At 39.1% G+C, this 13,915-nt stretch overlaps 1 protein-coding gene across 5 annotated transcripts in view; it reads right to left on the reverse strand.

Moving 5' to 3' along the window:
• Positions 1 to 13,915, reverse strand: part of Trappc8 (trafficking protein particle complex 8) — an 82,986-nt gene that overhangs the window by 13,086 nt on the left and 55,985 nt on the right. For all 5 annotated transcript variants that reach the window (XM_029471852.1, XM_021150458.2, XM_021150457.2 and 2 more), the window contains exons 19-24: positions 12,211 to 12,365; positions 7,329 to 7,771; positions 5,541 to 5,688; positions 3,477 to 3,573; positions 2,168 to 2,236; positions 2,010 to 2,068 (exon numbers count right to left, since the gene is read on the reverse strand). In XM_029471852.1, coding sequence (XP_029327712.1) covers positions 2,010 to 2,068; positions 2,168 to 2,236; positions 3,477 to 3,573; positions 5,541 to 5,688; positions 7,329 to 7,771; positions 12,211 to 12,365 — 971 coding nt within the window. The remainder of the gene's footprint in view (positions 1 to 2,009; positions 2,069 to 2,167; positions 2,237 to 3,476; positions 3,574 to 5,540; positions 5,689 to 7,328; positions 7,772 to 12,210; positions 12,366 to 13,915) is intronic.

A 13,915-nucleotide genomic window follows, 5' to 3' on the forward strand; every position in this document is an offset into this window, starting at 1 on the left:
GAACTCAGAAATCCGCCTGCCTCTGCCTCCCGAGTGCTGGGATTAAAGGCGTGCGCCACCACGCCCGGCTAATAGTGCTAATTCTAACATTTGAAGTCACACATGCTCTGTAATGATTGGGCCTTTGTAGCTTTGAGACATTCATTCCTTAAACATCTGCTTTCCCAAATATTGTCACAGAAGTCGAGTCACATGAAAGCTCCAATCAGAGAAATGCAATACTTTAGACTTGTACGGAACTGTTAAAGAGCATAAAGAAGTAATTTCATAAACAGCACTGTCATTCAGGATGCCAGTGTGGCTCAGTAGTCGACCTCTCCAGATGATAGTGGGGCTGGTTAAAAATGCATAGGACAGGAAGATGGTTCAATAGTAAAAGATGACCTGAAGTGGAGCTCTAGAGCCCAGCAGAAAGTGACCCTTAATAGAAAAGTGAAGGTCCAGAAAGGAGCAGTCCAAAACTTGTAGGCCAGACAGTCTGGGAACATGGAGTGCAGCAGACACAAGGGAGAGAGCCCGTCTCAACACAGGGAAAGAGAACTGACTCCAGAAAGTGGTGCTCTCTCTTAGCTCCACACACCCACCATGCCACACACATGCACACAAGCAATGTATGTGATCACACACAGAACTAAATTAGTTTGAACAAAATGTTAATGCATTTTGTCCAAACTAGGGGCATACCTCAGTTGGTAGAGTGAGAGCCTATAATACCCAAAGCTCTGGGTTCAACCTCCAGCTCTCCATGGAAAGCCAGACAGGGTAACATAGGGCTGCAACCCCACCAGGCATGGTCACATAGGTGTGGTTGTTTGAATATGCATGGTCCAGAGAGTGGCATTATTAGAAGATGTGGCCTTGTTAGAGAAGTGTGGGGGGTGGGGGTGGGGTGAGTAAAAGCAGGAGTAGGCTTTGAGAGACCTTTCTCCTAGCTGCCTGGAAGCCAGTCTTCTCATGTTTGCCTCTGGAACATGACTCTCAGCTCCTCCAGCACCAGGCCTGCCTAGATGCTGCCATGCTCCCACCTTGATGACAATGGACTGAACCTTTAAACCTGTTAAGCCAGCTCAAATTAAATGTTGTCCCCTGTAAGAGTTGTCTTGGTCATGGTGTCTCTTCACAGCAATGAGACCCTAACTAATAAATATAGGGATGCAATGGTGACATAAGTCTGCATTCCCAGCACTCAGAAAGTAGAGACTTGCAGATGACAAGTGCAAGGTCATCCTTGACTACATCAGGAGTTTGAAGCCAGGCTGAACTACAGGATACTGTGTCTTCAAGAAAAATTTCAAAAATCATATTCTCAAACTCTACTGCAGATCATAATGGAGCTTCACAAGTAGAGAAGAACAGCCTGTATCCTAAAAACAAGTCTCTACATCTTGATACTCAAACCTAAGTTCTAAAGACGGAGCTACTACAGCTCTCTCTCAGGAACGGAAAACCACACAGAACCTGAGCTTCCACCACGGTCCTGATAGCGTAACGGCATCGTAACAAGATTCACAATGCGTACTTAACACTGAAGAGCACTGCTCCAGGTGACTCATATATATGTTCAAGTGTTATGGAAACTTTCCAATTCTAAGACAGCCTATGCATCCAATGCTTCTAGGTCTTGGAACCATGTGATATGCCCAAAATTGAAGGTGACAGCATGAGAAAAGAATCTGAAGCTGACTTAGAAACGAGGGTTCTAGGCAATAAGCTGTACTATGACCCCTTTCCTAAACACAACAGCTTCCTCAAGTAACTACAATTTTTCTATGATCTCAATTACTGTTCTTATTGGATATTTTCAAAAGAAGTAAGCTTTAAGTAAAGTGGTGTAGTTCATCCATGTAGCATGCTTGGATTATCTCACAGATAAAAGGTGGGTATAAAACTTAATAAGGTTCAGATACTCACTTTTCAGAGATAGCTATTAGTGATGTTACAGTTTTTTCAAATTAGATACCTGAAAACTAAGATTTTCATATCAAATATTACTGTGCATCATTTCATACCTGTTCATTTCCAAAGATGATATCTGCAAAAGTGTATTTTTCTGAGGACTGTATACCACCTTAAAAAAACACACACACACATGAAAACAAATTAATCACATCACTGCTATAAGATATAAATGGACATTTAGGAAAGTGCGAGAGTAAAACAACTTTACCTTCTTTTTGTTTACATCTTACTGCCTTGAAGCAAAACTTTCCCTTCTCCCTACTGGCAAGCTTGGCATCTGGGAATAAAAATGTTTCTCAGGTTACATGTGCAAAGTCCAATTCATTATTCAGACTTCCCTGGTCATAACAAAAAGCAATTAATAATTATAAAAATGGTTTCATTTGGCTGGGTATAGAGATGTATGCCTTTAATCTTAGTACTCAAGAAGCAGAAATAGGCGGATCTCTGAGTTTGAGGCTACCCTACTCTACACGGTAAGTTCAAGGGATAGCCAAGACTACACAGAGAGACTTGTCTCAAAAAAAAAAAAAAAGATATTAACCGCTTGAAAGGTTAAAATTCAGAATCTTCGAATATATAAGCATATGTGACTCTGACTCTCTGTGTGTATGTTTGACATTTGACATTCTAAGCAAAAAGTTCAAAAGGTTAGAACTTGGGGTCCTAGGGGCCCGCAATCTGACCACTAGACCATATCCTTTAGCATTTTTCAGTCATTTCCTTTTGATATTTCCCCACATCTATAACTTATACAAATTATGTAATAATTTAATAATAAATGATTTATAAAAACTATAATATATATTATTATATTTGTCATGGTGTATTTTCCACCACTGTATCTGGCCTTTAAACATGTTCTTATAGGGCCAGAGAGCTGTCTCAATGGTTAAAGGTGCCTGCTACCAAGCCTGATGACCTGAGTCTAATACTGGCATCCCACATGGTGGAAGGAGACTACCTGACCCCTTACGTCATCCTTTGACCTCCACATGTGTGCTGTGGAAAATGCATGTGCACATAAGCACAGACACAAACACAAAAATAAGTATAAAAAAATTAAATGCTAATGTATTTTACCAGCCATGAAAGTCTGTATGAGTGGCAACATAATTTACACTATAGCCACAACAATTTTTCTGCAGTAAACATGAGATTTTCCCATCTGTTCAATTAACTCCTGCTCTTCACACGTGAGATGCCCCCACGGCTAGTGTGTTTGAACAAGTGGTCCACAGCTAGTAGTGCCTTGCTGGTGGAAGAGGTCACTGAGAGACGGGGCCTTGAGGGCTTATGCCTAGCCCCACTTCCTATCTATTCTCTCCGTTCCCTGAGGGTAGAGGCAATGTGAGCAACTGCCATGCCCCTGCCCACATGCCTGCTCTGAAAGGATGACTATAGCCCTTCACACTGTAGACAAAACAAACCCTTCCTCCCTTAAGTTGCTCCTTCACATATTGGGTCACAGCAACTGACACAGTTACTAATAAAACCCAGAGGCTCAAGGTACAGACCTTTGTTTTCGGAGATATTCACGGATTTGTGGAGCTGCCAGTGCTTGCTACTGCTTGACACCTGCACCATGTGGAACTCCTTAACCCCCGCTTCACTCTGTCAGAAAGACACACAAAAGTCACTCAAGGGTAAGAGCACAGAGTTAAAATACTCCAATCAGATGCTACTCAAATCACTCAAAAGTAACATTAGAGTGCAGGGACAGAGTTCAATGGTACAGAACTTGCTTCACGTATAAGGCCCCCATTTAATCCAGTACAGGAAAAAAGGGGGGTGGGGGAGGAGCAAACCCCTTAGGCTTAGGGGCTGGGGAGATGGATCAATGATCAAGAGCTCTGCTGAGCTTCCAAAAGACCTAGAGTCAGTTCCCAGCACCCAAATGGCAGCTTACAATAACCTATAGTTACATTTCCAGAGAATCCAGCCTCTGGCCACTGGGCACACATGCTGTACACTTACATACAAGCAGGCGAAACATTCATACACATAAAATAAAAACAAATCTTCAGAAGTAAATGTATTAAATGTAGCATGTATTTGAAATAATTCAACAGTATTTATTTCAGAAAGTTATTCAAATGCCTATCTAACATCTTTAGAGAAAGTAACATTACCCCCAAGAAACATATTAGCTACAATTCAAATCTACACATAATGTTATTAGAATCTACTAGTTTCTAGTAGTACTTAATAATCAAACTTATTTGAAAGCTAGGTATGGAGTTGATATCTAAATCCCAACACTTGGCAGGCTGGAGCTTTTAAAAAGACTACTGTTTATACTACTACTACACCTCAAGTTTCAGGTTTCCCTGGGTATGAGACCCTCACTCAAAGGAGAAAAAAATAGTTCTGTTGTGGACTTTAAATTAAAACTCTGACCTTTACTGAGTGAGGTGACAGTTCACAGCTGGCCCAGCATTCGTGAGGCCTTATGTGCAATCCCTGTCATCCTATAAACCAGACTTGGTAGCCCACGCCCATCATCTCAGTGCTCAGGAAGCGGAAGCAGGGGCTACAGACTCAGTTTGAGACCAGATATCTAACAAAAAAGGTATGACATTTTCTTTTATTTCTCAGGCCTTTTCTCCTGAAATATCTCATCCTCATTAAGGTGAAAAACAAACTACCAAACAAGCAATTATGCCTATAATTCTGGCACTAAGGAGGTCGACGAGTTCAGTTATTTACATTAAAACCCAGTGATATAATATAGAAGGAAGAAGGAAGAGAGGGAGGTTGGAGTCACAGAGACAACAAAACCTAGCAAACCAGCGTGTAGCTTTGTGTGTGTGTGTGTGTGTGTGTGTGTGTGTGTGTGTGTGTGTGTTGGTTTTTCAAAACAGGATTTCTGTGTAGCCTTGACTGTCCTGGAACTCTGTAGACCAGGCTGGCCTTGAACTCGCAAAGATCCCCCTGCTCCTACCTCCCAGGTATTAAAGGAATGTGCTGCCACCACCCAGCTAATGTATATATTTTTTATGTTTTCCTAAATGAGAGATAATCTTACACTAGAAATTATCAACATTTTCTTACTCAAATAATGAGCATAATCTCATAAAAATTACCAATATTTCAACAAAATAAATCTCACTGTTTCTTAAGAAGTGGTTTTACAGATTTATGAAAGTAAAAGCAAGTGTGGCAGACTTAATAGCATTTGGTAAGTATCTGAACTGACCCGCTCGAGGCTCGATAAGCTTTACAATCACATCTTTTTGATATTTAGAATACAGACAGAACTGTCTAAAGGGAATGGACTGTCAGAACACAGGAGCACAGGATTATTAATTTGGAAAATGAAATCCACACAGATCCACATATGCTTCATTACCTGAGACTCTATCACTGAACACTACACCTGACATCAATGTACCATACTATTACCAGCAGATCCTTTCACAAAATCAAAGCCATCAGAGAATTTTAAGATGTGCTCAAACTAGTCCATATGTACAGTTCTAAATTCATACTTATGTCAAACTGTGGAGAAAAAAAATTTACTAAACCCTAAATATTTCTAAATAGACTTTAAAACAAAATTCATGTTTAAAATAACTTACAGTATTAGTATTTTCTACATCCACGAAGACTAGCATATTGCCGCCCCTGCCTTCTTCATCTTCAAGTGAATTACTTCTGCAGACAGTCGCTCGCACATTCAAAGACCGGCTAGTACAAATAACTGCAGTGTGTCTTAATATTCTGTGTCTGAAGATTAAAAACACAAGCAAACTGAATCTAAGATTCTCTCCTTATGTTACAAATCTCTAATTTTAAATAAAGACCAGAAACACTGGAACTTCCAGGATTCCATATAATCAGAAAAACAAAGAATACAATGAGGTAAAACTATAGTTAGACTTAAGTTCAGTTTAGCTGTTTATTCTCAATTTGGAAGGAAACTCATAGTATTTCTGGCTCTAGGCTTTTCCCAGCTGGTCAAATTCAACCACGTCATAGTGAAAATAACCTTCACGTAGCAACAATTCCATCTCTCTTAAAAGCGGTCCCAAACATGTTCCAGAAGTGTGGTAGTACATGCCATTAAACTAGGCAAAGTTAGGAAGATCTCTAATGTTTGAGGCCAATCTGAGTTCCTGGCTAGTGAGATCCTGTCTCAAAATAAATATATAGGTCTCAAAGTTAAAAATACCAAACCAAACCACAACATTTTTTTAAAAATGTGTGTGTGTGTGTGTGCCACATGTGTATATATGAGTACCCACAGAGGACAGAAGGCGGCACCAGATCACCTAGAACTGGATTGCACAGTTGTGAGACACCCAATTAGATGCTGAGAACCAAAGATGAGTCCTCTAGAAGAACATCAAGAGCTCTTAGCCACCGAGGCACATCATCTCCCCAGGTTTCAAACCTCAAATTTTAACTTGGTATTCAGAGCTGTACATTTCAAATATAATGTTTTGTTTTTTTGCCAAAGTCAGGGCGGTCTATAGTCCTGCTCTTGCCTCCCCTCTGATTACAGGCCCATACTACCACTCTAAACCCTATGACTTCTTTCCCACGATTTAGTTCCTGTTCTCTAACTGGTGAACTGTTGTGCATAGACACAGCTGATTCCTATCCACTTAGTATTCATGCTGTGAAATCTCTCCTGCCCTCTGAAGCTCCTTTCACTACCACAGCACTAAAGTTTCTCTGGCCAGAGAACTTGGCCTGTGTCTATCCTCTTAAGGAGAATTCACATTACTAAGAACATAAAATGTACAATCACTTCAAGTATTTTCCTGTTTTTGTCCTTATACTATGTTACAACATTTAGATATTCTACAGAGTAAAAAATGTTAATTTTATAAAGATGATAATAGCATTAGAATTCTGCTGTGCAACATGTAGGCCTGATGTTGATCAGTGAGGCTGCATTCTTTAAGTGATTGGAGTACATTGTACGCCACTGTACATATATTTCTCATATGTGCCAAAAATCACATTCTTACAAAAGGACAGTTGTATGGAAGGGAGCTTCATATACAAATGGCACAGACTTAATCTATCAAAGAATCAGTAAGCTTATAAACTAAGAACACCTAAAAATGTTGGGTTCTATATTCATTTTCTGCATTAAAAATTTTCACGTAGTTACATTTTCTACATTGTTACCTACCTAGAATTAAGTTATAATTATATATTAAGTTTATATATAAATATATATTAAGTTTAGATATAGACATCACGCATAATTCAGAAGATGGTTACTTTCTAGTAATCAATGATATATAACATGTACCAAATATATAATAATTATAACAAGTGTCAAATATTCACTCTCATTTGCATATTAAGTATTAAGTAAGGATCTTACACTTTAAAAGTTTTAAATTACCCACCGTTTTTTAGGCTGCTTTTTAACACTTTCATAGTAAAATAAAAAGTTAATTTCATGGACACCCTCTTCATCTGGCCCACGAAGCCACATTGGCAGCTGGATGGAAGCTCCGGGAAGCAGCACGGAGTCAGGAAGGGGGACAGGAATGGCCTCCAGCTGCTGTCCAGTGCCAGTTCCAAAGTCCATAGATGATGCTGTTGACACAAGTGCTGTCCCCAAGGAGGGGGAAGCTGTTACAACCGTCTTATAGGCACTGCAGTTCTCAGATGCAGAGGGGCTCAGCGGTGTTAGAGCAGCAGTATTGCCACCAAAAGTGAAGAACTCTGGACGTTTAGACACAACTTTCAGTCCAGTCAGAGGACATTTGCTGACATTGACAAACTCTACATATGCTTTTCGGATTTCTCCACAGAGGAGCCCTGTAGGAAAATGTATAAAGAACACCTGCATTGGAGGGAAAAAATATTATTACACTGTTAAAAATTCTGAGCCTCTAATGAGCAACACTGTAAGAGACTGTATTTCTTTACTAAAAGAAAGTTATTTCATAACTCTCCTTTGGGTCAAGCATATAGTGTTATTTTGCTACTCAGATTTTAAATTCTGAATTTCAAATACAAGAACAAGATGACTTGTCAAACAGGCATGACTGTGTATATATGGACAAGTAAGAAGCTATTTAAAATGGCTGTAAAAACTAGATAAAACTTAGACTTACAACCTTTATCACTGTCAGGTTAAAAGTAGCTAACTGCAACAGTACACACCCATGGCTCACTAGAGAACCATGGATCCACATCCACAGCTCAGGCTGTTAGTAACTCAATGGGGCAACATCAGATCTAACAAAGGGGGAGTTTTCAACCTGTGAATAAAAGCTAGGCATATTCAAACTATTCAACAACCATCTTTAGAGTCATACACTGAACAGAAATGCTAAGAAATTACAACTAGAAACTTAATGACTTCTCAGTGATTTAGCACACATATGACAAACAGAAACTCTCAGAAAACCTCAGCACTTACAAAAGGACTCTGACAACCCCAAGTACATATAAATGGTCAACCCAAACACTAGGAACTTCTATGTAGAGTAAGAAGCCACCCCTACACCCTGCCCAGAATGCAGCTAGTAGTTCCAAATGCACAGGCAGTTGCAAACACAGAACGGATATGAATTTAAAGGCCACTAAGTTCCACAAAGTTTAAGCCAATGACAGTAGAACGCAGTGAATCAGGCTTTCTATGGTTAGACGCTTAGGAGTGGGACTGAGAAACTCTGTCTTTAACCATTGTCATGCGAGACATACTTGCTCAACCTCTACACCTGAAGCTTAGGAAACATCAAGGAAGAGGGCATAGGAAGAGACCAGGGCGTCTGCTATTAATGTTTTCTATATATGACAAGGAAAACAGACCCATCGACTTCCAACAATACGGTTGCCAGAACAAGACCAGTATAATGCGATCATCAGCTGATGAGAAATTGCTGATAGGGGAAATTCCACATGGTCACACCCCAGATGAAGAGCTACAGATGCCAATGCCCAATAAGAAACAAGCTCTCACCAGGCAGTGGTGGCACATGCCTTTAATCCCAGCACTTGGGAGGCAGAGGCAGGTGGATTTCTGAGTTTGAGGACATCCTGGTCTACAGAGTGAGTTCCAGGACAGCCAGGGATACACAGAGAAACCTTGTCTCAAAACAAACAAACAAACAAACAAAAATAGGCCACACAATCCCAAGTAGTCAGTCTGGACACATCCATATGAGCAAAGCCGAATGACTCAGGTTTACACAGATACATGCATGCACCACAATAATTTAAAAAGAAATTGGGAGGGAGGACATAGAAGGAATTAGAAGGAAATGAAGAGATGTAGATGTGGGGCTCGTGTATAAAGTTCTCAAAAAAGGCAAAATTATTAAATAAAGAAATACAAAAGAGTTATACTCTTCTCAACTTTTGAATTTTTGTAACAGGTTTTCTCTGTGTAGCCTTGGCTATCCTAGAACTTGCTCTGTAGACCAGGCTGGCCTTGAACTCAGCAGTTTGCCTGCTTCTGTCTTCTGAGTGCTGGAATTAAAGGTGTGCACCACTACCACCTGGCTAGTTATATTTTTAACAGTTTTTTTTTTTTTTAAAGATATGAGTACACTGTAACTGTCTTCAGACACACCAGAAGAGGACACCAGACCCCATTACAGATGGTTGTGAGCCACCCTGTGGGTGCTGGGAATTGAACTCAGGACCTCTGGAAGAGCAGTCAGTGCTCTTAACTGCTGCGCCATCTCTCCAGCCCCTCTAACAGCTTTAATAACTAAAGAACATTTCAATTCTATGGCTTAACAAGAACTGTTTACTAGTAGAAGTATGTTTTGGTGACCTGTACTAATTTATTTTGAGAACTTACTATAGTGATCAGAATGACTGCTTTTGAAAGTAAGTCCTCATAAATTCTTAACTGTGTAATTCCAGACAAACATCTATGACCTATGACTTTAAACTATAAAAGAGAGCAGACCTAACATGACATTTAAACTCTAATCTGTCTCAATTCATCTCTAGGCACTAATCTTACCTACAGCTATAGAGAATTAATGGATTATCATTGTAAGAACTTGACAGGCTGGAATACAGATTGGGAGATTAGGAGATCAGGCTTGCCATACTAAGCACACACACAGAGAGAAATAAGGAAATACTACTGAATCAAACAGGCAGCACCCAATGACAAGTAAACAGCCACATATGGTGGCCCATGTCTTTAATTCCAACACTCAAACGGCAGAAGCAGGCTGATTTCTGGCCATCTTGGTTTATATATCAAGGTTTCATGGCTACATAGTAAGACCCTATCTCAACAAACAACAAAAACTAAATAAATAAGAATTTAAAAAATGTTTTCAGAGTATTAGTAAATAGCACAATGACCATTCTACTGAGAGTTCTGGGACTAGAAAAAACTTTGGTCATACTACCTTGACATTCATGTAAACATACTCCTTCAATTTAGAACACACAAATTGTTGCTTCTTTGTTCTATACTGACTTTTCTAGTCAAAACTTTTCAGTTAAATTTTATTGATTGATTGATTGATTGATGCGGGAGTACACTCTGCCATTGACAGGCAGGCTTAAAAAACCATGCACTTTATAGACAGAGGTGGGAAGACCAGCAGTCCCAGAATCCACAAACAGGCGGTGAGACATCGAGCAGATGAAGGTATTCTTAGCTGGAGCTCTACTCTCAAACGCACATGGCAGGAAAGAAATAACTGTTAGTCTTCTGACTTCACACACACATACACACACACACACACACACACACACTCTAGTACATGCATCCATACACGCATGCAAAATGACAGGAAGGAAAACAACAGTAAATGGAAAGAATAAATGTTTTAAAGTATACACACATTAGGTAAGTAAGACCTAGCTGGCTGAATGGCAGAACGCATGCCTAGCACATGTGAGGTTCTGGGTTTGAACCCCAGCACCACAATCAACCAACCAATCAAATTTAACTGAAAAGTTTGACTAGAAGAATAAGTATAGAACAAAGAAACAATAAATAAACAGCTATATATGACTTTAAATAAGTAAAAGCTCTCAACATGGACAAGGAAACCAAATAAAGTTAAAATATGCATAAAATGGCACTTGGGCATGTATCCTTTTTTTCTTTTTCCCATTAAATTTTGCCCCTTTGCTTTTATATTCATTAGATCTGAGAATACATGCAGCTCAACAATGGTCTCCCCTCAATACACACCAGTACCACCACCCAATCATAAGACTTGATGCCATTTATAACTAACTACTAATATTTACAATCACAAGGTCTAAAAACATAAACACCATTTTGGATCACATTACAGGCACCCTTTGAAGAAAGGTGGTCATACCTACTAACTTCCCTACTAGGGAAACTGGAATCTAGTACACGCAGTGTGGGGTCTTACTATGGCATTTATCAACAAAGCTTTCCTTGATTCTCCCATCTCTGCCCCCATTCCCTGACATAGCCCTTCCTTTTACATGCCACACCCTATTGCCTTCCTCTTCTCGTGGTCTCCTCACTAGTGGCATAGCCTGCAGACCCATTCCTCTCTACTCATCTATCCATATAGGTACTAGAGTTCCCTGTCTGCCTTACTCTTCAGATATTCTATAAGCATTCACTCACTTATTTTTTCATAAATTGCAAAGGGGTCAGGGAGTCTAAAAACCAAAGTGCTGAGTTACAAATATTTCCCAACTTCTAATAATATTTTGAAGATTACAGTTTAGAGTATGACTGTGATGGAATGCCAGTTTTCACGCAGTCTGACCCTTGTCAATAAGATCTATTTAGCTAGCTTAACAATAGTTTAAAAGTGTGATTCAGGGCTGGAGAGATGGTTTAGAAGTTAAAAGCACTAACTGTTCTTCCAGAGATCCTGAGTTCAATTCCCAGCAATCATGTGGTGGCTCACAACCATGTGTAATGGGATCTGATATCCACTTCTAGTGTGTCTGAAGAGAGTGACAGTATTCTCACATAGATAGATAGATAGATAGATAGATAGATAGATAGATAGATAGATAGATAGATAATAAATCTTTTACAAAAAGTGCAATTCAAATCCCAGCAATTCAGGATGCAGAGGCAGGTGGGATCTCTGTAAGTTCAAGGTCATCTAGGACTACATAGAGAGTCTCAAAACAAAACAAGAAACTACCACTACCACTGCTACCACCACCACAACCACCACCACTACCAAGATGTTATCAAGAGCAAATGTAGTATCAACAACCTCAGCCTAAAATTACATTCTGTGAAACATCATCTGGCTCTGTAATTGTTTGGCCCTGACATGGAAAGAAGTGTGATACCTCCAGCAGCGGCATCTCCTCTGTGACTATAGGATCTAAACGTCGGTCAGGACCGTACTTTACAGACGTCTTCTCTTCCTTTGTATTGTTAAGTCGAGGGCCTTGAATTTCTAAATCCTGTCTCCCTCGTACTGACATACTCAGAGAATGTTTTCCTGCAATTAAAAAAAAATCAATACCCTAAAATGATATGATAGGTTTGAAGATTTAAGTTAACTTGACTATATACATACTATAGGTTTTCATAAGTACCAGAAAAATTCCAAGCAATTGCTGAGTAACACACATAATCAAAGTAGTAAGTCTACTTTAATTCCATGTTTAATATCATCTATGGTATGCTATTCAATGTCTCACTGCCTTGGATTTACTAGTGTTACCTAAAAGCTACTTATCATTGAACAGAAGTCTTTAAAACCAGCATCTTATAAACCATAATCCTTATTCACAAAAAAGACCCAAGAACAACTTTTTTGGACTGAATGTGGATATTAGCCTTGAGAAAATATTAAATTAATACATAATGCCAGTCAGCTTTTAACTTTGATTCATATCAAATATGGCACTAATCTGATTACGTATAACTCACATCTCAAAAGGCTGAACAATGAAAATTATAATACAGATAGTTTTCTTTTAACTTCTTCAGTATCTATGTGGGGTTTCATCAAAGGCTTCATAAAGTACTCACAGGCATGTAAGGGCTAGGGTAAGTGCTTGAGCCATCTTCCTGAAGGCTACTCAGGGCCTTTGACTGCAAAGGTCCAGATTAGGTATATAATGTAGTGGCCCTATGAACATTCTGAATGAGAAGAATCTACATAATGTGTCATGAAAACCCTGTTTATATGATGGGACTTAGTTTAATGTTAACTGAAGGTCATAAATTATAACCTCTAATATATCTGTTTTAGCTCTCTAATTCTTAGCTATATTTTATAGACTACCATAATTCTGTGGTATTCAATTAAGAGTTAAGTACCAGTGAGAAAAGAAAGTAAAACAATTCTCAATACACACTCACACTGCTTTAAAAACATAATTGCAAGACTACTTCCAAATGACCTGTCTAACAATTATCAAAACAGGGAGCAAAAATACAGTACTAAAGCTCAGAAGACCATATTCAAATATTTTGCACTTGTGTTTGCAGTTCTTTTGTTCCTATTGATTCATTCTTTCTATTGAAGTCTCTCTTACATCCAAATGGAAATGTTAGTTCCAAGTGCAAAGGTCAGAGGGTATCCAGGACAGACCTACTGTTAGCAGTCAGCTTTTATGAATGTAAAGTTCACACACAGCAATGCCAGTCAATTTTAGTTTTTGGTTTTTTTTTTAAGATTTGTTTGTTTATTTTATATATATGAGTGCACTGTAGCTGTCTTCAGACACACCAGATGGGCATCAGATCCCATTACAGATGGTTGTGAGTGACTACGTGGCTGCTGGGAATTGAACTTAGGACCTCTGGAAGAGCAGTCAGTGCTCTTAACTGCGGAGCCATCTCTCCAGTCTCAGTTTTAATTTGTTTTAAGATCTATCTACTAACTCTGGGAACTACAGCATTTTCTTGCAAACTCCCTTCTCAGCATCTTTGCAACCTAACCTCAGACTATATATTAATTATAAGGTAATATTAGGATCTTGTAGAGTTCTCTATGTTAAAACAAACAAACAAACAAACAAACACCCACCAAGCCATGTT

This window comes from Mus caroli, chromosome 18 (genome assembly GCF_900094665.2).
Source record: "Mus caroli chromosome 18, CAROLI_EIJ_v1.1, whole genome shotgun sequence".
In the NCBI taxonomy this organism is placed as follows: Eukaryota; Metazoa; Chordata; class Mammalia; order Rodentia; family Muridae; genus Mus; species Mus caroli.